Raw genomic sequence first — 27,591 nt, 5'->3', positions numbered from 1 at the left:
TTAATGTCAAGTGGAATTTGGCAGAGGGGTGAAGAAGATGAAGGAGTTTATGGGTTTTTAATCAAAGACATTAGAAGAGAAGTAAACAGAGCTGCAAAACTGGTAAGAATTAAGCTCTAATATTATCAGTTTAATCATTTTTTACACTTGAAACTCTCTAACAAATCTGGTTTGTAATGAATATTTGGATTTATTTATTTTTAAATTCAAGAATGTTTTTTCATTACAAATGGAAAATATTGAACATGGAATTTTTCATTAGTACTTACTGTGTGACGTCCTATTTGATTAATTTTATGGGCAGTTATATCATACTTTCAAGTATTGGAATTCTAATTTTTAAATTATTGTGTGTATATATATTGGCAATTGTGTATATATATTGTAAATATTGAGAATGGAACTTGGCTGATATTTGGTACAGAAGAGGCAAGAGACAATGATTGAGACCCAGTCAGGAAAATTTCATTTTGACCTCTCCAACAGATTGGGTGCCAAATTGATCAGAGTCTTTGGGCCAAAATTTAAAGGACTAATAAAACAGTTCAAGTGGGTAGACCCTTACACTTTGAGGATGAAACAAAAACATTGACAACATTTTCCATAAGTCTAACTTGAATAGCTGAGTATTAATCAGTTAAGAGAGCAGGCTGTCTTAAATATCCAGATTGTCTCAAAGACGTATGTTGAGTCTCAAACTGTTTGTATATTTGTGTTGATAGAATCAACATCTTTTAACAATGGCTGCACTTGTTTGCCAACCTTGGATACTATGATTAAACAGTGCCATCTTATTTGTCAGAGTTTCTTTAAGTTTTTGAAAAGCGCATAAAATACAAATGAACTAGTAACGCCACAGTTCTAGCTAGAATAGCCTCTGGAACAGTTCAGTATAAGCACCGTTTCCTTTTCTACACTTATCTCAGATTTCTTTTGTTAATCTTATAATTCTTGCAATTTTAGTTGGACTTAAGTTTTAAAAGGCTTTCATTTCTAAAACTTTCTCTTAGAAATGTAATATCTGTAAGAAAAAAGGTGCTTCGATTGGATGTGTAGCACCCAAATGCAAACGAAGTTATCATTTCCCTTGTGGGGTTAAAAGAAAATGCATTTTCCAATTCATGGAAAACTTCCGGTAAGTTTTTTATTGTCAAGTATAATTACACTTTTTGCTGAATGAGAAGTGCTCCTTTTTGAAATTCACTTGCTCTTCTTTTTCCTGCAAGAAGGGGATGTGGGTATTATAAATGGCTACCTAGTTATCTGTTTTAAATGAGAGAAATCTACCTTTTTTTTTTTTTTTTACAATTTAGAGAATCACATATTGAGATGTACCATCTTATGGTTAATTTTTCCTCACTTTTCACTTGGGGAGGAGGATGAACGCTCCTGTCTGAACCAAGAGGCAGGAAGTGCATCCTCTTGATAGCTATGCCATTAGTACAGCATACATATGATATTTGTGGAATGCTTTTTCAATATTTTTAGGATGCAACTAAATGTTAACTCTACATAAAATCATGATGTTGGACTTCAGTTCCAGATCAAATTTGCTCAGTTTACAAGTAGAAAAAATATATTTTTCCAATTGCCAGTCTCATAGACTCTATGGTCAGAAGGAACCAATATGATCATCTAGTCTGACCTCCTGCACAATGCAAGCCACAGAACCACACCCACCCACTCCTGTAGTAAACCTCTAACCTATGACTGAGTTATTAAAGTCCTCAACTCATGGTTTAAAGACATTAAGGTACAGAGAATTCACCAGCAAGTGAACCATGCCCCATACTCCAGCGGAAGGTGAGAAAACCACCCAGAGCCTTTGCCAATCTGCCCTGGGGGAAAATTCCTTCCTCAAATATGGCAATCAGATAAACCCTGAGCATGTGGGCAAGACTCACCAGCCAGACACCCAAGAAAGAATTCTCTAATAACTCAGAACCCACTCATCTAACATCCCTTCACAGGCCATTGGCATATCTACTACCAGCAGTCAAAGATCAGTCAATTGCCAAACTAGGCTGTCTCATCATACCATCTATCCCCTCCATAAATTTATCAAGCTCAGTTTTGAAGCCAGCTGGGTGTTTTGCTCCCACTGCTCCCCTTGGAAGGCTATTTCAGAAGTTCATTCCTCTGATGATCCTCTCCTGTGTCTAATTTCAAGTCTAAACTTCCTGGTGGCCAGTTTATATCCATTTGTTCTTTTGTCCACATTGGCGCTGAACTTAAATAATTCCTCTCCCTCCCTGGTATTTATCGCTCTGATGTATTTATAGAGAGCAATCGTATCTCCCCTCAACCTTCTTTTGGTTAAGCTAAACAAGCCAAGCTCTTTGAGTGTCCTCTCATAAGGCAGGTTTTCCATTCCTCGAATCATTCTAGTAGCCTTTCTCTGCATCTGTTCAGTTGGAATTCATCTTTCTTAAACATGGGGGACAGAACTGCACACAGTATTTCAGATGAGGTCTCACCAGCACCTTGTATTAATGGTACTAACACCTCTCTATCTCTACTGGAAATACCTCATCTGATGCATCCAAGGATTGCATTAGCTTTTTTATGTCCACATCACATTGGTGCCTCATAGTCATCCTGTGATTAACCAATACACCAGGTCCTTCTCCTCCTCTGTCACGTCCAACTGATGTGTCCCCAGCTTATAGCAGAAATTCTTGTTTAGTCCCTAAATGCATGACCTTGCACTTTACTATTAAATTTCATCCTATTTCTATTACTCCAGTTTACAAGGTCATCCAGATCTTGTTGTATGATATCCCGGTCTTTCTTTGTATTGGCAATACCTCCCAACTTTGTATCATCGGCAAATTTTATTAGCACACTCCCACTTTTTGTGCCAAGGTCAGTAATAAAAATGGTAAATAAGATTGGTCCCAAGACCAGTCCCTGAGGAACTCCACTAGTAACCTCCCTACAGCCTGACAGTTCACCTTTCAGTATGACCTGTTGTAGTCTCCCCTTTAACCAGTTCCTTATCCACCTTTCAGTTTTCATATTAATCTCCATCATTTCCAATTTAATTAATAATTCCCCATATGGAACTGTATCAAATGCCTTACTGAAATCTAGGTAAATTAGATCTACTGCATTCTCTTTGTCTAAAAAATCTGTTATCTTCACAAAAAAGGAGATCAGGTTGGTCTGGCACGATCTACCTTTTGTAAAGCCATGTTGTATTTTGTCCCAATTCCATTAACTACTTTCTCTTTCAAAAAATTTTCCAAGACCTTGCATACTACTGAGGTCAAACTAACAGGCCCATCGTTACCTGGACCACTTTTTTTCACCCTTTCTTAAAAATAGGAACTATGTTAGCAATTCTCCAGTCATACGGTACAGCCCTCGAGTTTACAGATTCATTAAAAATCCTTGCTAATGGGTTTGCAATTTCATGCTCTAGTTCCTTTAATATTCTTGGATGGAGATTATCCGGCCCCCTCGATTTAGTTGCATTAAGCTGTTCGAGTTTGGCTTCTACCTCGGATGTGGTAATTTCTAACTCTATATCCTCATTCTCATTAGCCATCCAACACTATCCCCAAGCTCATCATTAGCCTCATTAAAAACGGAGGCAAAGTATTTGTTTAAATATTCAGCCATGCCTAGATTATCCTTAACCTCCACCCCATCCTTAGTGCTTAGTGGTCCCATTTTTTTCTTTGTTTTCTTCCTATTTATATGGCTATAGGACCTTTTATTATTGGTTTTAATTCCCTTTGCAAGGTCCAACTCTACTTGGCTTTTGGCCTTACTCTCTTTATCTCTACATGTTCTGACCTACAAGAGGTAGCTTTCCTTGCCGATCCCTCCCATTTTCCACTCCTTGTAGGCTTTCTGCTTTCTCTTAATCACCTGTCTAAGATGCTTGGTCTGCAACTCTTGCCTATTAATTTTTTCTCCTTCCTTGATGCAGGCTTCAAATAGTTCCTTCAACTTTGACTTGAAGTACTTTCAAGCCTCTTCCACCTTTAGATCCATGAGTTCTTCAGTTCAGTCCACTTCCCTAACTAATTCCCTTCACATTTTAAAGTTAGCCCTTTTGAAGTCAAAGACCGTAGTCACAGATCTATTTTTGTTTATCCTTCCATTTAGTTTGAACTGAATTAGCTCAAACCAAGGTTTTCCCCTACAACCAGTTCTTCTATGAGGTCCTCACTACTTACCAATAACAAATCTAACTGGCATACCGTCTTGTTGGTTCAGTAACTATTTGGTGAAGGAATCAACTATCTGGGCCCTATTATTCTACTAGCACTTGTCCTCCAGTCTATATCTGGGAAGTTAGTCTCCCATAATCACACAGTTCCCAGTAGTACTTACTTTATTAAAAGCCTTAAAGAGATTTCTATCCATGTCCAGATCAGATCCCGGTGGTCTGTAGCACACGCCAAGCACTATCCCAGGGGAAACTCTAGTAGTTTTCTTTCCTAATATCATTTTTACCCAGACTCTGTCTTATCAATTCCATCACTTCTAATTTCTTTACAGTCTACCTCATCATTGATATACAATGCTACTCCACCACCTTTGTCTTTATATCTCTCTTTCCTAAACAGCACATATCCTTAAATACTTGTACAAGTCATGACTACTATTCCACCATGTTTCTGTTATCCCTATAATATCTGGTTTCACTTCCTATACCAGTAGCCCTAGTTCCTCCATTTTGTTACCCAGGCTACTTGTGTTGGTATACAAACATCTTAATTTTTGTTGTTTGGCTTCACTCACGTTCCTTACCTGATTTGGCACAGTCATTCTATTGCCAATATTGCCTATCAGACTGGTATCTACACTACCCTTCCTCTTAATGTCCATTCTGCTCCCCATTGCTGTGTCTTTTCTTACTTTATTTTCCTCCCTCTCAATGCTAAAATCAGGTGTGGAGATTATCTGGGCATCTCACAACCATCTCCCCCAACTCCATAGTTTTAAAGCTCTTTTAATCAGTTGTCCCAGCTTCTATCCTAGAAGTGCATTTCCCTCCCTACTCAGGTGAAGTTCATCCGAAGAGAACAGTCCTTTGTCCATGAATGCCTCCCAGTGACCATACATCCCAAAGTCCTCCTTATAGCAACACTGCCTGAGCCATCTGTTGATCATCAGAATCTTGTCACACCTTTCTTGTCCTCCTCTACGGACAGGCAGAATCCCACTGAAGATCACCTGAGCCTCGATTTCCTTAAGAGTCTTCCCCAGCCTGGCATAGTGTCCTTTGATATGTTCCAGCAAGAATCTAGCTATATCATTTGTACCCAAATGAAGAACAATCAATGGATTCTTTCTCGCTCCTGTTAGGATCCTCTTCAGCCTCGGGTCCACATCCTGTATCTTAGCACCCAGCACACAATACACCTTTCTGTTCTCTGGATCATTTCTGGTTACAGGCCTGTCTGTTCTCAGTAGGGAGTCTCCAGTCACGTAGACCTGCCTTGTCCAGGTAATGGTGCGATTGTCCAGCCTATCCCCTGTTCTTTCTGGTTGTAAGTCATCTTGTCTACTGTTCTCCTTTGCAATCCTCTGCAGCTGTTCCTGTATCCTCCCTGGGGCTCTTATTTGGTGGTATCTCCACTGGCTCATCCCCTCTTTGTACAGGACTAGTTGATCTTCTCTTCTTCCTTGCCCTCCCATCTTCAGTTACCACCTGCTGTGCCCCTTCTTCATTTTCCAACTCTGCAAACCTGCCCGGTTCTCACTGTCACATCACAAAAAAATAAAAAACACAGTTGAGCGCACCTGAACTACATCAACGGCTCATTTGTATCCAAGCTCCTGCTGATAGTATGTGAGCATAAAAAGAACACAGTTGATTCTTCATATCCCAGGTTAAGTTAAGTTTGCAGGGCTAGTAACTGGGGGATGAAGAATCAGTTAACTTGTAAACTGAACACATTTTGTATGGAACCAGTCAGATAGTAGAACCTCACTTTAAGTCACTGATATTTTCTCAGTCTAACACACGCTTTCTCAAACACTTAATTAAATCTTAGTTTCTTTGTCTTTTGTGTGGGCTTTGTGGAATTATTGAGAGATTTTAAAAATTAAAACCTTATAATACTTAACTTAATACATTACTTTATCTCAATTAGGTGACACTTGTTTTAAGGATCAGAAATGCTTTGCTGGACAAATGCAAAACCTTTGACATTTTTAGTAATCTTTTTGAAGAATTGATTGGGAGCCAGAGTTGGTTTTCTTGCTCTTTTTTATTAGTTTACGAATATTTTTGAATATTGAATTTACAGCTTTTAGCCTGTTCTAAAGCAATTTATTTCTAAACTAAATGCGTGAAAAATAAAATTAGCAAAGTATGCAGTTTTGATATAGGATATAATGTTATACTCTCTAACATTAATAACAGTAGTTGGATTGTTTTTGAAGTTTGGTGTCATTAAGCAGAGCTTTAATTTTCTATTTAAGCTCATATTGTTGGGAGCATCGGCCAGTTCAGAAACTTCCATCTGGTGAATCTAGAGGCTCTTCGCAATGTACAATATGCTTGGAATTTGTTGAGCAACTTCCAGTATACAATGTACTGAAAAGTCCTTGTTGTAAAAATGCCTGGTTTCATAGAGAATGCTTGCAGGTAAAGACAACAACCGTTTTATTCTACAATGCTCACAACGGTTTTTTTTTTTTTTGGTACTTGAAATAACCAAACCAATTAATGTTACATTGCTATTTTAATATTCAATAAATATAATAAAGCAACATCAAAAATATAAGACTATAAATAACTTCATCTAGGATTCTGTTGATTATAGGCCTGAGAAAAAAACTAACTAACTAACTAGTTTGTCCATATTATCAGACCCGGGGCTACAAAACTAGGCCTTATGAACCTAGTCCCTGGATCAGCCATTTGCCCTTGTGAAAAGATAGAATAGGCCACCTTTACCTTTAAAGTGGGACACATCAAGGATGATCCTGGAATTAAAGAAGTCAGTGCCAGAACAGCATCCATGAATGTAGTGCCCAATCTTCCATGGGTACCACGACCTTATTGACTCTAAAAGGATGGAAACAGAATAAATGTCAATATTTCAATTAATTTCCTTTTTTGTTTTCTGATGCAGTATCAAGCTCTGAGTGCTGGGGTATTTTTCTTTAGGTGCACAGTATGCAATAATAAAGACAAATTTCAGAATGAAATGTTAAGAATGGGAATACACATTCCAGAAAAGTAAGTAACTTGCAATAATTTCACAAATAATCCATATTGTATATACAAGATTAACTAAGTAGAATTACAAAACCAAAACTATGTACTTGTTTATGCAATATGATTTAAAATTTGCATTATCATTGGGATTTTCTGGGTTTCTACTGGGGATGAGAGCCATTTATTTTTGTCTTAGGTGCAGTTTGCTTCTTTTCAGATCACTCATCAAATTTGCAAAATATAAGTGTAATGTAGGATAGAGATATATTACTTCTAATCTAAAGTTTAGAGATCATATTCAATATAGATAAACGCGTTATGTTATCATTAGAAAATTATTTAAGTGGCCAAAATATTTTTAAAACATTGGCAGTTCAATTTAATATGGGAAAGCAAATGCATTTCCCACCAACTCCTCTCCTACACCTTCACGCTGTATTTCCCTCGATTTCTTGGTGTGGCCAGCCTGTGCTATTCATCCCCTTTATAGTCAGGGCCCAGCTGTCTTCATTTCTCTCTCTAGGACCTGCTGAGGGTTTCTCTCTTCATCTTTATTCTTTTTCTCCCTTAATGCAATCCTTAAGGGTACTACTACAAAAATTCAGTTCTACTTCCAGAATTGGGAAGAAGTATTTGTAGTGCTTAAGGATGATTTCCTAGGGTATATGGATTAATCTCTTTTAGGATTTTGTACTGCTGCTCATCAGTATAATATCTGAATTCCTTTCACATAAACCCAGAAAGGAAAATGTAGACATTGAGAACAAAAGGTTCTAACTTTAAGGTTGATAAGATATTGGAATAATTTGCCAAGAAAACATTCAGATAGTTTCTCTGGAGAAACTATATAAAACACTTAGGGATTTAGTTCAAAGGACAGTCTTGAATAAGGATGGATTGTTTATCTAAATAGGTCCTTTCTCTGCTGTCATTGAATTGTTATTACAGTGCTGGATGGTTGCATTATCTCAAATTACGCCATTACCATATTAACATGTTTACATGCTTTAGGGAAGAACTCCAATTTTAATGTGTGTTCCAAAAGCACAATATGTAAACCTAAAATTATAACACTAAAATGTTTTTAATCCATGTTTGTATTGTTTACAGAGATGCATCCTGGGAACTTGAGGAAAATGCATATCAAGAGCTTCTGGAGCGTTACCAACACTGTGATGTTAGAACATGTCTGTGCAGTAATGGGAGAGACTATAATGAATCTGATAGGTACTAACATACAGAAAGTTTTTGCAGACAGATACATTGAAAATAATGTGATGGCTATGGTATGTTATGAGAATCTGTTGCTGATAGTGTCTTTAAAAAGTAAATAATTAAAGCTAAGACATTTTCAAATAAATATGTCCAGCTTATGATAACTAATCAGTACTTTACAACATGCATCTTATTTTAAAAAATGAATAATCAGGAAGACTTAGTGTACTCAGAATATAAAAGCCAAGAGAGTTAAACAGGATTTATTTTCCATATTCTGCCCCTTCTCCAACACAAATAAAGCAGCAAGGAGGTAATGCTACCATCAGCATCTTTTAAAAGTCAGAGAGAGGTAGCAAACTATTAAGACAAATTATTTTATATTAAAGCTTAGCTACTAAAATATCAAGTGTATTAGAATATCTAAAATAGATGTCTTTGAAAGTACCTGGCTAAAGTTTTGGATGTGTTTCTAAATTGACTAGTTCCAATAGATCCATCTGTCTGATTAGAAAGTATATGAGCAACAGCCAGCTGTTAGGATTGTTATTAAATAGGTGAAAACTTAAGCTGCTTACTGTCCTTTGGGTCCTTCCTCTCATTTTACAATTATGCTCTGGACTTCCCCAAAACCCTACTTTGGTTTCGTCTCATCTTCCTTCCCTTGACCTTTAAACTCATTGAATAGCCATCTACAAGGACTTTTGTGAATTCTCCTCCTCCAATTTCCAAACAGACTTCAAGCTTCTCCAGTCTACCAAAACATTCTCAATAAGGTCTCTAATGACCTCTTCGTGCTCAAATCTCAGGGCCTTCATTCTGTCCATTCTCCTTGATCTGCCTGCTGTTGTCAGCGTTGTTGATCATCTTCCTTGACATCTTTTCCTCCACTACATTTTCAAGATAGTCTCCTTTCCTGGTTCCCTTTATAACTCTGACCATTTTTTCAGTATCTCAGTGGGTTTTATCTTCTTATACTTGCTTTAGCTATCATCTTTATACTCTCAGATCTGCCTGTCCACCCGTTTGTCTCCATCCATCCAGTCCCACACGTCAGTCTCTAATATCTTCTCTTTGATATCTCATGTCCAGTTCTAAATTAACATCCCTAAAACTGAACTCCGTATCTTCCCTCCCAACCCTTCTCCAGTTCACCCTTTCTCCATCACTATCAACAACATTCAAGCTTCTTGTCACCACCCTCAAATTCCTGCTTTATCTGCTTTTGCATCGTTTTTCATCACCAGCCTCATCCCTTCTGCCTTATTTTGTTTACTTGTTGGCTTCTTTCATAAATGTCTCAGTATTTTCTTCCACATTTTCCATCAGTAGGGAACCCACTTTCCGAACTCATCAACAAGGCCCCTACTGTCTCCACATTTAAGTCACTCTTGAAGACCACTTTGGTTGTACTGCCTATCAGAAATCTAGCTGGCTTAAATTGAAAGATATCAAACATGTGGCCTAACACCACCATGGTCCATTCTAGTTGTGTACATTTATTTCCTCATTCTTGTCTTAGTTTATGAGCTCCTTTGACCAGGGATCATGCCTTTTTGCTTTCTGTCTGGAAAGCATCTAGCACATTGTGGGCACTACTAAAAATAAATATATAATAAAAAGACCTAGGCAAATACTTAACCAAAATATGTTTAAATATCTCTTATAGAACAATGCCAACTTTTGAAAAATGGTGGAGTTATCAGATGCTATATCTTACAAAATATGATTTGGAAAAAGCAGCCAGAGGACTTTGAAAAAGCTGGGCTGTGGATCCCATGAAGTAGTGAAGGGGATACTAACTGCTATGCAAATTGGTTGGCTTAAAAGGGGTACAGTAGTTGCTGCATAGCCTCTTTTAAAACTCGATATTCTGCAGAGCTGACCAGCATTCTTATCACTGCACTTAGACTTAGTGTAAATTGGAAGTGCACCCTCTTTGAAAGAGGCTACTGTACAACCCAAGGGGTCTAACTATATATCATTTCATTAGAGTTTGATAAATAATAAGGGATCTATGGTTACATAAGTGGATTGGATTTACTGCCAAACAATCTTTGTTTTGACTTCTGTCGTTTTTGTGTTAATTCTAAATACAGTGTGTTTTTTCTTTTAGTAAATGGGAAGTCAAACTCTGTCAGTATTGTGGTTCCCGTGGAACTCATTTGGCCTGTTCCCAAATGCAGTCATTGGAGGAAAACTGGGAATGTATAGAATGCAGAAGTATCTTCGCTAAATCAGGTAATATTATGAAATGCTGGAACCTTACTTTGTTTTTTATGTTGTTTTTTAATATTTGTTTCGGGTTAACTTGATGCCAGTATATTTATCAGAAGAATAATGAGGATTTAATTGTACAGGGAATTACCAAAACCAGAAAAAACGCTCGTTGGCTACCTCAGAAAAAATAGAAGTTACTGATCGTTTGTTGGAAGAGCCCTCTCCCAAATGCCCTAGACAGTCACCTGGATCCCAGAACAGCTTTTTTCTCAGGTGTGTAATTTTGGAAGCAACTGCTTGAAAAAATACAGAAGGAATTATTATACGAAACAGAAGAAAATATTAGTTTATGAAGTCTAGAATATGAGAACAACACATTTACTCTCATTCTGCAGCAAATACTTCCTTTACTGAATTGTGAAACTAGACATGATAGGCATCTGTATTTATGAATAGTCACTAGTGATACATGTTTCATGAGTGGGGCATAAACTTCTAGTATTAACTCACTAATACTGGTATGCAAACTAGTCTCTATCATATTAATAATCCTTCAATCGAGATTGCTAAATTATGTCCCCTTACAAAGGCAACATTAAAAGAAACTTGAATATTTAAAGTTAGGAAATGTTTAGCTTCTCAGTATTCCTCATTAATTTTAATACTGCAATAGAAAATTAGCTCTTAAAATGTACACAGCATTTATTTTCTCTAGTAATAAAGTATATTTTAACTGTGAAGTTTTAATACGTTGTAGTTCAGTTGTGAAATTAAAGTAAGAAATGCAACTGATAAGGTTCTCATAGCAGTTGAAATGTTAGCATTTATAAGGGCTTGCAGTTGAAAAATATGAGCCTGCCTGTATTACTCTTGTATTTATAAAGTGCTGTCATTTACTCATGAGGCAATTCCAAGCATCTTTTCCCTGCCGTATCTTGTAATCTAAACAGTTAAAGAAAGCCCTTATAAATATCAGAAAGACAGGCTGGAGGAATAATTATTTTTCTTTGAGTATGTGTCTGTGTGGATCCCATTGTAGGTGCACTTGTGGCTCTTGCACAAGATCAGATTCTTTTGATTAGCAGTGTTCATCAGGGCTGCACATGTGTCCTGTACTGCCTCATGCTCCCATGCCACGGTGTAAAGGGCAGAGCGACCACAACTCTCCCTCAGTTCCCTCTTACTGCTCATAACAAGCCAGAACCTAACAAGTGTCCAATCTACTGCTTTCTTGAGAGCTTCAAAACCTGTGTTTCACAAAAATTACTGGAAAATTTTGTCGTCACCTTTTTGAATTAGTCTTTCTAAAAAAAGAAAAAAATGTTTTGCAACTCTTGTACAGCATCAACTGCTCCACCTGATGGTAACCCCAAAGGAAAATGACCCAGAAAATGTGGGGCTCATTGGGCTTACAGCATATTCCTCTGCCTTATTGTAGCTCTGCTTTAATTTCCAGGCCACATTTGCAAACATAACTTCCTTACCTGTGAAAGAGTCACCCCCTTCCAAAATCCCACAAGAAAATAAGAAAAAACTGTAAGCTCATAAGAGGGCCATAAGGTGGCCAGAATAGCACTACTCACAGTCATCTGACATGGCAACTAGGGCAATGGCCACAGCTGTAGTCATAAAGCGGTTTTTGTGGCTGTTGGCATCAGACGTCCCACAAGCATTGAAGGCCACCATAGAAGACCCTTTGACAGGATGAAGCTTTTTAGCAATAGAACAGAAGCAGCACTCCATTCACTGAAAAACTCATAGACCACACTATGATCCTTGTGGATCTATACACCAGCTCCTTACCGAAAACAGCAAAACTGTCGGCAGAGGCATAGGATGCTGTTCTCCCAGAGCACCTGCTGAGGAAAGACCCCCAATATTCTAGAGACCCCCATTGTTGTCATCCGCCATTGTTCATCTAGTACCATCTAGTAGTCAATATGTTTGATGGGAGTGTCAGGAGCCACACCAGAGCCAGTCAAAAGCCTGTATCTGCTTTTTGGGGATCATCTTGCCCCTTCCACTGGGCTTGGTTATTATCCCAACGGACAAGTGGGTTTTGGGCATCATCTCTCACAGCTGCCTTGTTCATTTTCACACACAAACCGCTTCCCCATTGTTCAAGGATCCCTCTCCTGAAAGCCCATTATTCTGCTTCTTTTTCATGGCCCTCAAATCTGGTCTTTGGGTATTTTTACCCTATACTATAGTATAAAAGCATACAAAAGTACACCATGTTCCTCAAACTAGGGGTCCCCACCCAAAAGGGGGTTGCAAGGCTATTGCAGGGGGATTGTGGTATTGCCACCCTTACTTTTGCACTTCCTTCAGTGCTGGGTGCCCAGCCAGCAGCCACCGCTCTCTGCACAGCTCTAAAGGCAGTACAGAAGTAAGAGTGGCAATACTGCAATCCCCTTACAAAAGCCTTGCCAACCCCCTTTTGGGTCAGGACCCCCAGTTTGAGAAATGCTAAGTCTTAAGGGCTTTACATGTATTTTAAAATGGCAAAATATAAACCTATTCATGTTTTGTTACACCACCATGAAATTTAAGATTTAAATATCTGAAATTGTGAAATTCAGTGTTTTTAAAATGCCGTGACCATGAAATTTACAAAAATAGACTGTGAATTTGGTAGGGACCTACAGATGAGACATAGCTATGTCATTCTCATAGTTCTGACTGGCTGAGGCAGTTTAAGATGACAGACTTGCTGCAGATGTTCATTCAGCTGCCTGTTCAACTCCAAACTGCTCTGACCTGATTTCTACAGCACCACAGTCAGATACTGTATCCAGACTCAAAGTCCCTGCATCTTGCAGTCTAGATGTTGGCTGGTTGAGTGCCATGGACAAGGACTGCTTCATATAAGTCTAGGAGATCCTGATACAGATTTGGAAGATATCGACCAGAAAGACTTATTTGTCAAAATGGAAGTGTATGGCACAGCATAGCCTGGACCCTACACAGGGTTTGGTACCCAAGATCCTTGATCACTTGCTGCATCTGAAAGGTCAGAATGTTTCAGTTACCTCCATTAAGGTCCACTTTAACGTGGTCTCAGTGTGCCATCCTCTTGTCCTATTATGCTCCTTCGTCTCCTGCCTGATGGTATCAGAGTTCCTCAAGGGTCTGTTACATATCTACCCACCAATCAGAGAAACTGCTCCTTCCTGAGACCTTGGCATTGTCCTCTTGAGACTCCCTTTGAGAATGTTTTTTATTTCATTTCACTATGAAGACTGTCTTCTAGTTGCTTTCACTAGTATGAGAATGAGTGAGCTCCAAGCACTTATGGCTGTCCTTCCCTTCATGACATTTCATAGGACAAAGTGGAGTTGAAACTTCACTCCAAGTGCATCCCAAAGGGGTTTCAGATTTCTCTCTGAAACCAGTCGATTAACTTGCCTGTATTCCCAAAAACCCAACACTACATCGAGAGAATTTACCTACACTGGGTGTCTCCAGAGCCATACTTATTGACACAGCTGTTCAAGCCATCTCCCTGGTTGTTGCTCTTTGTATACAGCCATTACAAAGGCCTGGCCACCTCATCACAAAGAATATCTAAGTGGATAACACTGTATCTTGCTGTGTTACCAGTTGGCTGATATACCTCTTCCACTAAACAACAATTCACATGAACACAAACAGCATCTTCTGCCAGCTTCAGAAATGAGCCAATTTCTGAGCTCCTCAAGACACCCACTAAGTTTTGTCAAGCAGTATGCACTGGACTTAGCTGCCAGGGCAGATGCTATGTTCGTTAGAGCACTACTACAATTTGTTTGACTGCTGCAGCTGATACTTCTCATCCCGCCATCCAGAGGGGTTACTGCTTGCCAGTCACCTACCATCAAAGGGGGTAGAATGGTTACTTACCCTCCAGTAACTATGGTACTTTGAGATGTCATCAGTGTGACTCTCGACCTGCACCCCATCCTTAATTTATGAGCCGCAGCTAACATGGGCTTTGAATCTTCAGGAAACTGAGGGAGTATCACGGCTGCTCTGTGCTTTATGCCCCAACAAGTCAAGGAGCACAAGGTATGTGCATTGCCCAAAGAAACACCACTATTTTAAATAATTTGATACTGCATACTTGAGGGGCATGTGCATCTACAGTTGGATCCACACTGACATCTCAGAGAACCCCAGTTACAGCTATTTTGTATCATGGGTATAGTAACACACCTACTATAGTTAAGGCTGAGTTAAGTTACATTTTTGAAAGCTGTAGTGGGACTACTGCCATCATTCCATGGGTACTAGTCAGTTGGCATTCCTTCTCTTGGTTTCTGCAGTACAAGAATGCACACATAGTCCTGTGGCAGGAGATGGCAGTGCAATTTATCACCTATGAATTGCAGACTGCAAAATTAAAGTTTCAGTGCTAAGGGCTCAAAAGCTAGGAAACTTTAACTTTATTTTATTTATTTTGAAAGTATATGCAAGTTTAACTCTGTCCCTCTGTATATGAGAGATCACATAACTGAAGACTATTGTGATGTATATGCACAGAAGCTGTACATGCAGCATTCCACTTCCTTTCCTAGTTTTTGAGTGTTTAACTTTGCAACTTTAACATTGCATTATTTTATTTTATTTTTTTTTTTTGCATGTAAATATAGGAATTTTGCCACCTTTGGAGCAAAACTAAATCAGAATATAAGTAGCTCTAGAAGATTTAGCAGGAACTTACCAACATTACTTACTAATTAAAAGGCGAGATAAAAATTGCAGGAAATTATTTCAGTATATTGAGCTGATGCCAGCACTGGAGCATATACAATGGAGTCTACCTATGGGAGTAACATAATTTCATTTTTGTCAGCACTTAATGGTTCTCAAAGATTCTCAAATTTCAGTTTGTCCTTTTCTGGCATATAGCACTCTAGAAAACCATAGAACCACTATGCACTGAAAAAATGGAAATTACAGTATTTCCAGAGACAGAATTTATTCCATTTTCTAGTGCTGAATGGTGGTGGTAATACCAGCATTTCTAGGATTCAGCAACTATTAGGTTGCTTCAATGACTATGCAGAAGAGAGTTGGGTCTGTGGAATGCAAGGTAGAGTATAATGACAAAATTTACTTCAGTGTCTTCTACTTGTTGGGGCAGTCAATTATATGTTGAAAATTGTGGTATAAAAACAAATTGATTCCATGGCATATAGTAATATAGGCTTCCTTAAATAACACGTAAGGTAAATAGATCTACTATTACTTTCAAATGAATGTTTACATAAACTTCAGAATGAGAAATTAATTTTGTAATAGCTTTTCCCTTTCCAGGTCACCAAAGATGATGTGCCAGAACAGCTTGACTCCTTGTACAGTATTAGACGTCCCAGCATCTAATAGGATGGTTATGTCCATATCCCCGCTGATCAATTCTTCATCAAGAAATCTATCAGTAAGAAGGTAAGTTAATATTTCTTTTATATTGAACAAGGCTCTGTAGATCAGGGGTACTCAATTATTTTTTGTCAAGGTCCATATTTCTTGGTCAAAGTATAGTCAAGGTCAAGACTCCAGAGAAATGTTTCACACCACAATAACAATAATGATAATAAGTAAATAAAAAGATTTCATGTTCCATTCAAAAGTGCCTGGTGGTCCGAATTTGGCATGTGGTCTGCATATTGACTACCTCTGCTCTTGATTGTGTAAAATGAAACATATTTCCTACAGGATCTAAAGTAATATATTGAAAGTGGCAAAATAGAATGCTTAACCTAAGAACTTGCTGAAAATCCTGATTTATGAAGTTCCTCTGGGCATTTAGTCAAATACTAAGGTTTTTTGAGAAAAAATAAAGTAGTTAGGAAATACACATGCACTTACTGAAGCATATCTAGTACAGAAATGACTGGAAAAATTCTTTACTGTTCCATGATTTCTGTATTTAACTTCCTCAGTTTACACACACAAAACAACCAGCTCTGGAAACTCAGTCTAAAAATAAACCTGTATTCTTTTTTCTGCATTGTACATTTGCACTCTTAAGAAACTAGAAACCAGTTACAATGCCAAGATACCACTTTTTTTTTCATGTTCCGATTTTAATTTACTTTACTGAACCTATATTAAAAAACTCATGATTTCCCCTTGAATTTTGTGTCTAGTTGCTTTTAGCAGTTTGTCACAATTACAATTTTTTTCATGAAGCTTTTTGTGTAATTATACAAATTTTGATTCTTCTTCGAGTGATTGCTCATGTCCATTCCACTGTAGGTGAATGCATGCCACCGTGCACGTTTCCCGGAACTTTTTTCCCCTTAGCAGATCCCATAGGGCTGGCTCCGGTGCCCCCTGGAGCCCCGCGTGCATGCTGCAGTATATGAGGCACTGCTAGCTCTATGGTCCCTCAATTCCTTCTTTCCACCCATGACGGTTGCTGGAACTAGCCTTGCTCTCTGCAGGTACCATTCCCCATTGTCTGAACTCTTTGTTATTCGTAGGTTTAGTTAGTTTTAAGTAGTGTTGAGTTTAGTTAGATTAGAAGCCCCTGAAGGGCTTAGAGTGGCCGGGCTATGCCCTAGTCACCTGGATTTAAGCCATGTGCCTCCTGCGGGAAGGCTTTCCTGCTCAGCGACCCCCATGATTGGTGCCTTAAGTGCCTGGGGGAAGAGCACAGGAAAGACAAATGTAAAATATGCAGGGCTTTTAAACTGCGGACCCAGAAGGTCCGGGAAATTCGGTTAAAAGCCCTGCTAATGGAGGCAGCGCTCCGCCCAGCGTCCGAGCCATCCCGATCTACCTCAGCGCCGAGCGTATCCTCGGTGCAGAGCATGCTGCCAGCACTGACATCGACTTGGCACCGAGTGACATCCCTGGTGCCGAAGAAGAAGAGGCAGCGCATGGAGTGCAGACACTTCCCTGTGCCGCTGGTAAGGGCGGGGTTGAGTGCGGAGATGCATCAAGTATGGCCCGTTGAGTCTTCTCCAGTGCCAGCATCTCTGGGCAGAGAGCCTCCCCGGACTCCTGGGAGCGCAAGAGTGCCCCTGCCAGCGCCGTCGACACTGGAGGCTTTTCAGGCGGCAAGAGCCTTACTGGCCTTGCCTATGCAACCTCCGCACCGCTCCCCTTCCCTCCTGCCCGGCTGAGGGAGAAGGGGCCGGTGTCCTAGGGCAAACCCGTGCTGGGTCCCCCTGAAGGGCGGTGGAGACCCCCAGTGAGGGTGGAAATGTCTCCTGCCAGATGGCCACCGGGGGTAGAGCGAGGACACTCCCCTAGCAGTCACTCCAGGTTGGCGGCGTCGAGCTGGTCTGCGTCGACTCAGGACGAGTCCCCCTCTTGGCACTGAAGTCGGTCCCTGACACCAGAGGCAGCGCAGACCAGAAGGTGGCACCGGTCGAGGTCCACCAGGCAGCACAGGGACAGCTCCATTTCCTGATCCCCGGCACCGAGTTGGCCCACACCGACACCGTGCAGAGTCTGGTTGCCTTCAAAGGAGCCGGCACCACGAAGACCCCTTCACAGAACCCGGTCACCGGAGTTTGGTTCGGCACCACGAATCTCTGAGCGGCACCGATCCTGATCACCGATGGGCAAACAGCACCGTAAGTCGTCGGTGCCGAGACAGCGTTCAAGTACATCGAGCTCTTCAGAGCGTGCCTCCATTCGCCAGCACTGATCATGGAGACAGTGGCGGTCCTTGTCGTCCTCCAAGTCGGAGGCGTTGAGAGGACAGTCCCCAGTAAAGAGCATCACCAAGGACCAAAGGAGGGCTCGGCACTGCCGCTCCAGTGGCTTGGGGTCCCGTAAGGGGGGCAATCGTCGTAAGGACAGCCGAAGCCCCCACGAGGTGCTACAGCCAGTGGCACAGCCAGCTCCTGGTTGGCCACAGGGTCAATGGCCGCAGCAATGGCCTTATTGGGCCCCATGGAGCATCCAGATGGGATCGGGGCCACAGTCTGTCCTATCATTGGGGGTTCAGTCTGCACCTCCCGCACTGGACAAAGCCCGCAGACACCATTCCTCAGACGAGGAATCGGACCCCATAGAGGGACCTTCCACAGGTGCACCCGACTGCCACGGGGGGAGCAGGCACAGGTTGCTCCTTGGCAGTCCTCCTCCTCCTCCCTAGATGAGGCAGTCTTCAGGGACCACGTGGCACCATTGGAAGATTTCAGGGTGCACCAGGAGCGGCTTAAGAGGGTGGCCTCTAACTTAGGGCTGGAGGTTAAAGAGTTAGAGGACGAGGATATCCTCTTCAACGTGCTGGCGGCAGCTGCCCCAGCAGGGTGGCTCTCCCAGTCCATGACAGGGTCCTCAGAATTGTCAAGGCCCTGTGGCAGACCCCCTCCTCGGTCGCCTCTACATCAAGGATGGCTGAGAAAAAGTATTATGTCCCGGCTGAGGGCTTCGAGTATCTATTCACCCACCTGGCCCTGGGAACTCTGGTAGTTGATGCGGCCAACCAACGGGACAGGCAAGGTCAACCAGGGTCCACTCCCAAAAACAAGGACAACAAAAAACTAGACTTGTTTGGGAGGAAGGTTTATTCGACGGCAGCCCTGCAGTTCAGGATTGCCAACCACCAGGCCTTACTGGGCAGGTACAATTTTAATTTGTGGGACTCCCTCAGACGGTTTGCTTAGGCCTTACCCCAGGACCAGGCCTTAGACTTTGCCACTGTCCTGGATGAAGGAATCACAGTGGCTAGGGTGGCACTACAGATGTCCAGTGACGCTGCAGACTTGGCGGGTAAGGCTATGGCCTCTGCCATCGCCAAGAGACTGTGGTCATGGCTGCAATCCTCGGGGCTGTCACAAGAGGTGCAGCAGTCTATTCAGAACCTCCCCTTTGATGGGTCGGTTCTGTTTTCGGATTGGACCGATGCTAAGCTGCATGGTCTGAAGGACTCCAGGGCCACGCTTTGCTCCCTGGGCCTGTACACATCCCAAGCTTTCAGGCGGCAGTCATGGCCCCAGGTGCAGCAGCGACCAAGGCCTCCACCTAGGCCCTTCCAGCCCTACAGGAGCAGGGATAGAAACGGAATTTAGAAGGTGAAATCAGCCCCCTAGCTCATCCTCAGCCCCCCAGCAGGTGCCCCCCAAGGGGTTGGGCAATCAGAAAAGACAATTTTGATGGTGCACCCAAGGATGGCACTCCTACCGCCCCACTGGATCCGCCCCTCACTCTTCCCCCCCCCCCCCCCGACAGATTAAGGCCCTTCTACGCTGAATGGGCAAACATCACGTCGGACTGTTGGGTCCTCGGGATAGTCCTTCGGGGCTATGCCCTACAATTTACATGTACACCCCCCCCCCCCCCCCCCAAACAACCATTCCCCCACCCTTCCCCCCCAGTCCCTCTTCAGGGACCCCTCTCACAAGCAACTCCTCTTGCAGGAGGTCGACACACTCCTCAACAAAGGGACAGTGGAAATGGTCCCCCAAGACAGAAAGGGCAAGGGGTTCTATTCCAGGTACTTCCTCATCCCCAAGGCAAAGGGGGGTCTGAGACCTATATTAGACTTGTGTCATCTAAACAAATACATCAAACGACTTAGGTTTCGCATGGTCTCCCTAGCCTCCATTATCCCTTCCCTGGATCCAGGAGACTGGTATGCTGCCCTCAACCCCAAAGATGCATACTTCCATGTGTCTATCCTCCCCAGCCACAAGCATTTCCTCCGTTTCACAGTGACTGGTTCCCATTTCAATTTACAGCCCTACTCTTTGGCCTCTCGTTGGCTCCCACGGTGTTCACCAAATGCATGGCAGTAGTGGCTGCCCACCGGAGACGAAGAGGCATGCAAATCTTCCCTTACCTGGACGACTGGTTGATCGGGGCAGGTCCAGGTCCCATGTGCAGGACAGCGTGACCCTTACTTTCTCCACATGCAGCAGGCTGGGACTGCTCATAAATGAGCAGAAGTCTACACTAACCCCAGTGCAGTGCATAGAATTCATTGGGGCTACCCTGGACACTTCCCAGGCCAGAGCCTTTCTCCCTCAACCACGGTTCGAGGCGATGGCCTCAATCATCGCCCAGCTGCACCGGTGCCCCACGACAATGACTGGTCGTTGCATCCAGAGGTCGTGGCTTTGATCTTCCAGAATTGGGGTGTTCCCCAACTGGACCTATTCGCGTCGGCCTGGAATGCGCAGAGTCTGAGGTTCTGCTTGCTCCGGGGTTGCAAGGCTGGATCAATATTCGAGCGTTCCTCATCGAGTGGACGGGGGGACCCTCATGTATGCATTTCCACCCATTCCGCTCCTGCCCAAAGTTCTCTTGAAAATCAAGAGGGACAGGGTGGATGTGATACTCATCGCCCCGGCCTGGCCAGGACAGCATTGGTTCAGCATGCTGTTGGACCTTTCGATCGCCCCGCCCATGGAGCTCCTGAGGTGGCATGACCTTCTCTCCTAGGACCATGGTCGCCTGTTGCACCCAGACCTGGACTCCCTGCACCTCACGGCCTGTAAGCTCTGTGGCTGACAGATGGAGAGAGAACCTGCTCGGTGCAGGTCCAACAAATCCTGCTGGGCAGCAGGAAACCTTCAACATAGGTCGTGTATCGGGCTAAGTGGAGGTGGTTTACCTGTTGGGCAGAGTCCCGGGGTATTCCGCCAAGCGATCCTGGAGTACCTGCTCCAGCTAAAGCTCCAGGGTCTGGCGCTGGCCTCCCTGAGGGTTCACCTGGTGGCCATTTTGGCTTTCCACCAGCTGCTAGAAGGGGGATCCCTGTTCTCCCACCCCATGTCGGTCAGGTTCCTCAAAGGGGTGGAGAGGCTCTACCCGCAGGTCCACGACCCGGTGTCTCCCTGGGATCTCAACCTGGTCCTCTCGAGGCTCATGAGGGCCCCTCTTTGAACCCATGGCTTCATGCCCCCTGCTCATGCTTTCATGGAAGGTAGCCTTCCTGGTGGCCATTACCTCAGCTAGGAGGGTCTCCGAAATTAGGGCCTTGACCTCAGAGCCCCCCTTATGCAGTATTTTATAAAGATAAGTTGCAGTTGAGGCCACATCCAGCCTTCCTGCCCAAGTTGGTTTCCCAATTTCATTGTAATCAAGATATTTTTCTCCCCGTGTTCTTTCCCAAACCACACGGTTCAGAGGAGGAGAAGAGATGGCATTCGCTGGAAGTGAGATGAGCCCTGGCCTACTACATTGAGCAGACAAAGCCATTCCGGAAATCGATGCAGCTCTTCATCACAGTGGCGGACTGGATGAAAGGGTCACCTGTCTCCACCCAGCATATCTCCTCTTGTATTACATTGTGCATCAAGTTCTGCTACGAGCAGGTGAGGGTGCCGCTTCCAGGAACCATCACAGCGCACTCTACCAGAGCTCAAGCCTTGTCTACAGCCTTCCTGGAGAGAGTGCCCCTGCAGGACATCTGCAAAGCTGCCACCTGGTCGCTGGTGCATACCTTCGCGGTCCACTACGCTATCGTCCAGCAGGCGAGAGAGGATGCTGGATTTGGCAGAGCCGTATTGAGGGCAGCTCACCGGTAACTCTGGCCCACTACCAAAGGTATTGCTTGTTAATCACCTATAGTGGAATGGACATGAGCAATCACTCGAAGAAGAAAACAAGGTTACTTACCAGTAACTGATGTTCTTCGAGATGTGTTGCTCATGTCCATTCCACAATCCACCCTCCGTCCCCTCTGCCAGAGTTGGCAGAAAGAAGGGACTGAGGGGGCCATAGGGCTGGCAGTGCCTCATATACCACGGCATGCTTGCGGGGCTCCAGGGGGCACCAGAGCCAGCCCTACGGGATCGGCTGAGGGGAAAAAAGTTCCGGGAACCATGCACAGTGGCATGCATTCACCTATAGTGGAATGGACATGAGCAACACATCTCAAAGAATATCAGTTACTGGTAAGTTTCTTTGTTTTTTTTCTTGTTTCCTTCTTGCTCACCTTTCATCATGGATTCTAATTCAGATACATTTTTTGTGAGGTAAAAAGAATTCTGACAGGAGTTGGGGAAATGTTCAGAAAAGGTCATCCACAGGATTCATGAATTAAAAATGCATTTGGTTGGGGGCTAGAAATGGGTAAGGAGTCTTGTTTTGATGGGTGTTTAGATCTTTAGCAGATGTCATCTTTATTTTCTTGCTTTTAAATATGTTTCTTGATTCTGCAGCGATTAAAAAGAACAATATTAGTGAATGGCTGATATTTTGACATTTTTAAAAAGAGTGACTGTTAACTTAGTTATAAATTTGTCTTGATCAGACTCTCAAATTACAAACTTTTCAAATGTTCCTGCAACTTGTCACTTATTTGAACATTATTCAAATAATATATTGATAGTTTGGCTCAGGTGAGAATTTTATGGCAAGAAGTAATAAACAGAGTGAAGCTAAGGTGGTTTGTCATTTCTGATGGAAATTGTTTGTAACTTTGTAACTAGTTTTTGGTTACTTTAAAAAATATGGTTCCAACAGTGTTGAATTTGAAATCATTTATTAGTATAACTTAAAAATCATTGAAATTAAGAGTTACTTGATATATTAGAGATTTTACATCAGACTCAGCGTATGGTTTTTAAGTGTTTATCTTTACTAGCTTCCAGAATGTTAGTGTAACTCTATCAGGGCAGTGTGTTCCAATATGCTTGTTACTGTCTGTGGTACTTGCCACCTGTCCAGGTTTTCCCACGATCATCCCTTTTTTGAGGTAGGTGTCTTGACAAATCTGTACAGGTGCTCAGTACACATGGCCAGCTGTACCGTTTTATCCCCCTTTTTTTGTACTATAGAGATGGCAAGGCTAGCCCTTTAAGACTAGGGAGTTATATTTTCCATGCAGGGCATATGATGGCAAGGGGTCACTTAGTCAAGCATTAAGTGACTACTTGTGGGAGAGTAAATAAAGGGGAAGTTCTTGGCTTGTTCTCCTGAGAATATGAGTTGAGGAAATACCCTGAGAGAAGTCCTAGGAGATTGCTGGGAAGGATGTATCCTCTCACTTCCCTGTTGGCAGAAAGTTGGACAAGCCTCCATTACCCAGTGTCTTGTGTTATTTTCAGACTCCTGTATCTTCTGTTTGTTAAGGAAACCAGCCTTGAGAAAAGGGACATGGCACTGAACTGGAAAGTTTGGGCTTTATTTTGATTATTCCAGCTGATGAGTCTGCCCACTGGCTTTCAGTATCTGATAGGAGCTTGCTAAAATTTCAGTATCCTTAGATTGGGTGACAAATAGAATTTCTGATTCAGAACCGTTGATCTAGGATTTCTTATCATTGTTGATAGGATATATGATTATGTTTCATTCAGAAATATGTTCATTTGTGTCTTGTAGGCAATTAAGAATACAAAAAAGAGAAGCTTTTAATATATTGAGGGAATTAAAGTTACAAGTAAATACAAAAACTACAAGACTGAACATCAACAGAAACCATATCTGGAGTAGTGCCTTAAAAGGATTCAGAAGAAGAAACTTCAATCCTGCAAACACTATGGAAGTAAAGTTCATAAATTGCAAGGGCACTGTAGAGACAGATGCTTTTCATGGAGCAAAGCATGAGTTTTTCAGATTATTAATGCTTCATCTTCAGAACTCATCACTATTTGAGGGCTCTTCCTCAAAGAACTTATCTTTCGATTCTCAAGGTAAATACAGCATACGTTTTATAGTAAAACATAGTTCTGTCAAAAGTAATTTTCAATATAATAGACATCTGGGGAAAAAACCTGTTAATTCTGCTGAGAAGATAAAATGCCTATGGGGGAGCCCACAAGATAGAAGTAGATGTGTACCAAACTAATTTTTCCCTTCACTGTTTTTAAATTGTAAGTTTTGGGGGTAAGAATTGGGCAATGAACAAGTTGTCTAAATTCTTTATTACTGATTTGGTGTGATTGCAATACTTGATAGTAATATACATATGTATGTAGACTTGCAACCAAACTTGGAACTCTTGATCTCTGGACCTGAATAAATGGAGACAGGAAACACTCAGTGTGCTTTTTCTCAGAAAGGATACCTTTTCTTTTTGTTTTCCCTTCCCTCTATTTCTTCTTCTCTTCCCGCCATTCAAACCCTTGCAGCATTGAACTCAGGCAGCTCCACAGCCATTTGAAGTGCTACTTCCATGCCTAAGAACTGAGTGCTGTGCAGGGGAGAGAGGGAGAGCTCCACTGTGATTTGGGCTTGGCTGGAGGGGGCAGGGAGCAAGTTGCTCTTTCACATAGTCATATCCATGAATTTTTGTCAGTTTTATTTTCTCAGCCTTTGGGATGTGACTAACCTGACAGTTGTTCCCCTTAGCTTGAGATAAACTGCATTATAAGAATGTCTTGTATGCATATTAATATGAGAGGGTAGTGATAACTGTTGCAGATCATAGTTTATTATTAATCCAAATATACTTTCTTTATTTACAGCTTTAAAAGAGAATTTATACTATGAAGCTGGCAAAATGATTGCAGTTTCTTTGGTTCATGGTGGTCCACCTCCCAGTTTCTTTTCCAAAACATTGTTTAACTGTCTTGTTTACGGTCCAGAGAATGTAAAACCAACAGTGGAAGATGTTGCAGATATTGATGTAGCACAGACAATAAAAATGGTAAATAAAGTGCCCTACCCAGTGGTGTTCTCTTGCTTTGGAGCCTTGAAATGCTAGATTTGGATTAGACTTTGGGATCGGCATGTTTCTAGCAAATATTGAGGAATAGTATGTGATTAATCAAATTCAATGTATGACAGTTGTCCTTCTGACATAGTCTGCATCCTGTTGGCAAAACATAGGCCTAGCCAAAGGTGCTCAGATACTAAGATGGTGGGGGTCATAGAAGTACTTGCTAGGGAGAGATTACTGATTCCAGACTTCTAAATTTTTACATTCAGTGGAACATATATAAAGCAAACAAATACCTAGTAAATGTTTTATTTCCTGCTGTAGATAAAATCATCAAGAAATCTGGCCAGCTTACAATCTACAATAAGTGACTGCTATGAATATCTTACTATTGCTGGATGTTTAAGACCTGTGACCACGCTATGTGATAAGGATTTGTTGATGAATGACATACTGATCTATCACGTAATTAAGCGAGTTCTTTCACCTTTTGAAAGGTTTGTTTGCTTGTGAATGTTTAAAATCTATTCATTTTTAATTTTTTTAATTAAACTATTGATGTCTCATTGAAATTGCTACAAGAAGTTGTAGAATAAGGTACTAGTCAGTGTGGGAGAACTGTAGTAATTGTGCATGCAAATTTTGTGCACAGTTGCATGTATATTTTTGGACCTGGAATCATGCACACTGAAGTCTAAAATTCAGGCCTTGTATTGCATTATACACTTTTCTGAAGTTGTTTTGGATAGCCAAAAACAGTTCAAAATTGTTAGATTCCTACCCACCAGTCTCCTCTCCCTTTAAGTGTCCTTTAGATTTTAATATAATTATCATATTTAGATAAAACCAATGTTTGAAACATAATCTGTCAGCATGTAGTAGAAAATTCAGATCTGTAAATCTGCCGGTCGTTATAAATTTCTAATACCTGTTAGTATCTAAAAAGAAGCCAAGAGAGACTATTATGGAGGAAATCAAGCAAGTCCAATATTTAAGAATTTTACAACTTAGTCCTAAAAGAACAAAAAATCCAAATTATAAATGTTGTGAAAAAATGTTATAAAACTTAAGATGAACAGATGGCTCCACAATTTCTGGGGGGAAAAAAATTAAAAGCACAAAGGTTCCTTGGGAACCTGAAAATGACTGATTTCATTGTGTTTTTGATTGTGCAAACTGAGAGAGATGCAAAATACAACAACCCTGTAGTGTAATGGGGTTCTCAAAACTGTTATATTTTTAACAATCTAAGTTGGTGTTCATAACACAGATAAAAAAATTTAAAAAGCTTTAACGTTTTAAATGGACGCTGTAAATGTAAATTAGAGAAATGCTTCCCATAGACAGGAATCTCATAATTATAGAAAACTTATATGTACTAGCCTTCATAAAACAAAAAGTATTGAGAAGTATTTTATGGCAAAATTAGTTCTCTGGTGACTTTGTAATGCACCTCTTTTTATTATTCCAGCTTTAAGCAAGGTTTGAAAACTCTTGGTGTGTTGGAAAAAATACAGATGCATCCAGACGCGTTCTCTAGTATATTATGTCACAAACCCAAGAGACTTTCAGCAAAAATTCTTGGTGATCTCTTTACAATTCACTGTTTATCAGATGTAAATGAAGTCAAAGGTGTTGATTTCTGGATGGGTTACTTACAAGATGTGGAAGGTAGGCGAACTCTATTTTCCTCCCTTACTTAGTCCAGTTAGCCACAGGAGTGGGATTGTTTAGTTCAATCCCTCCTCCGTGTCACCACCTTACATTTTCCGCAATTAACCTAAAGTTTTTCTTTGCATCTTAGTGCAAACTTTTTCTAATGTAGCTTTGTTTGTAATTGCAGGTATACTTGAGTTATTGATCTGGGAAAGGCTGATTCCATGTTAGTCACCATTTTCCCCAAAATGGCTATGTCGGGATAACTTATGAGTAACGGAGAATGACTGTATAACATCAAACTTTTTTCTTTTAGGTGGTGAATCTGCAGCAACACTGGAAGACATTCTTGTCTTTGCAACTGGTACCAATTCTATCCCACCCATTGGTTTTGAGCCTGACCCCTCAGTTAAATTTCTTCATATAAAATACCCTGTTGGAAACAGACAACTTAACTGCTTAGAACTTCCAATAACAAAGACATATGAGAAGTTCAAAAACAAAATGGACTTTGCTATCAGCAGCGCATTAAGACTAGAAGGAGAATAAATATTTTTTTTGTTACTAAACTCAATGTTGAAAATTCAGTTTTTCTGTGATGTGCCTTCCTGTGAGCTGCTATTACATTTCTGAGCATTGACACCTTCTTTTCCCTTCCCAGTTTTTCCCCAGAGGTTTACACAAAATTACTTTTGTTGCTTGGTCATAATATTGCTCTAGTTTGTAACTTACCAAATAGTCACAGCCCAAACAGGATTTTTGT

At 41.4% G+C, this 27,591-nt stretch overlaps 1 protein-coding gene across 1 annotated transcript; it reads left to right on the top strand.

Moving 5' to 3' along the window:
* G2E3 (G2/M-phase specific E3 ubiquitin protein ligase) lies at positions 1–27,591 on the top strand. Its single transcript, XM_067532154.1, has 14 exons — positions 1–102; positions 1,011–1,135; positions 6,445–6,610; positions 7,101–7,207; positions 8,297–8,413; positions 10,518–10,642; positions 10,762–10,894; positions 15,905–16,048; positions 23,164–23,166; positions 23,894–24,204; positions 24,979–25,160; positions 25,497–25,669; positions 26,644–26,843; positions 27,145–27,591. Exons 1-14 carry the CDS (start codon positions 4–6, stop codon positions 27,375–27,377), a joined length of 2,118 nt encoding a protein of 705 aa, XP_067388255.1. The 5' UTR covers positions 1–3; the 3' UTR covers positions 27,378–27,591.

Source organism: Emydura macquarii, unplaced genomic scaffold, assembly GCF_026122565.2.
Source record: "Emydura macquarii macquarii isolate MOO-44397 ecotype Brisbane River unplaced genomic scaffold, CSIRO-AGI_Emac_v2 contig_374, whole genome shotgun sequence".
Taxonomy (NCBI): Eukaryota; Metazoa; Chordata; order Testudines; family Chelidae; genus Emydura; species Emydura macquarii.
This window is presented reverse-complemented; position numbering and strand designations above follow the sequence as displayed.

Bases quoted from the DNA above. Each gene is read 5' to 3' on its own strand.
- G2E3 (XM_067532154.1), top strand. From the start codon at position 4: ATGTCAAGTGGAATTTGGCAGAGGGGTGAAGAAGATGAAGGAGTTTAT. The intron at 10,895-15,904 runs GTGTGTAATTTT...ATTTTGTAATAG, and splicing joins CAGAACAGCTTTTTTCTCAG to CTTTTCCCTTTCCAGGTCAC. The intron at 26,844-27,144 runs GTAGGCGAACTC...TTTTTCTTTTAG, and splicing joins TTACTTACAAGATGTGGAAG to GTGGTGAATCTGCAGCAACA.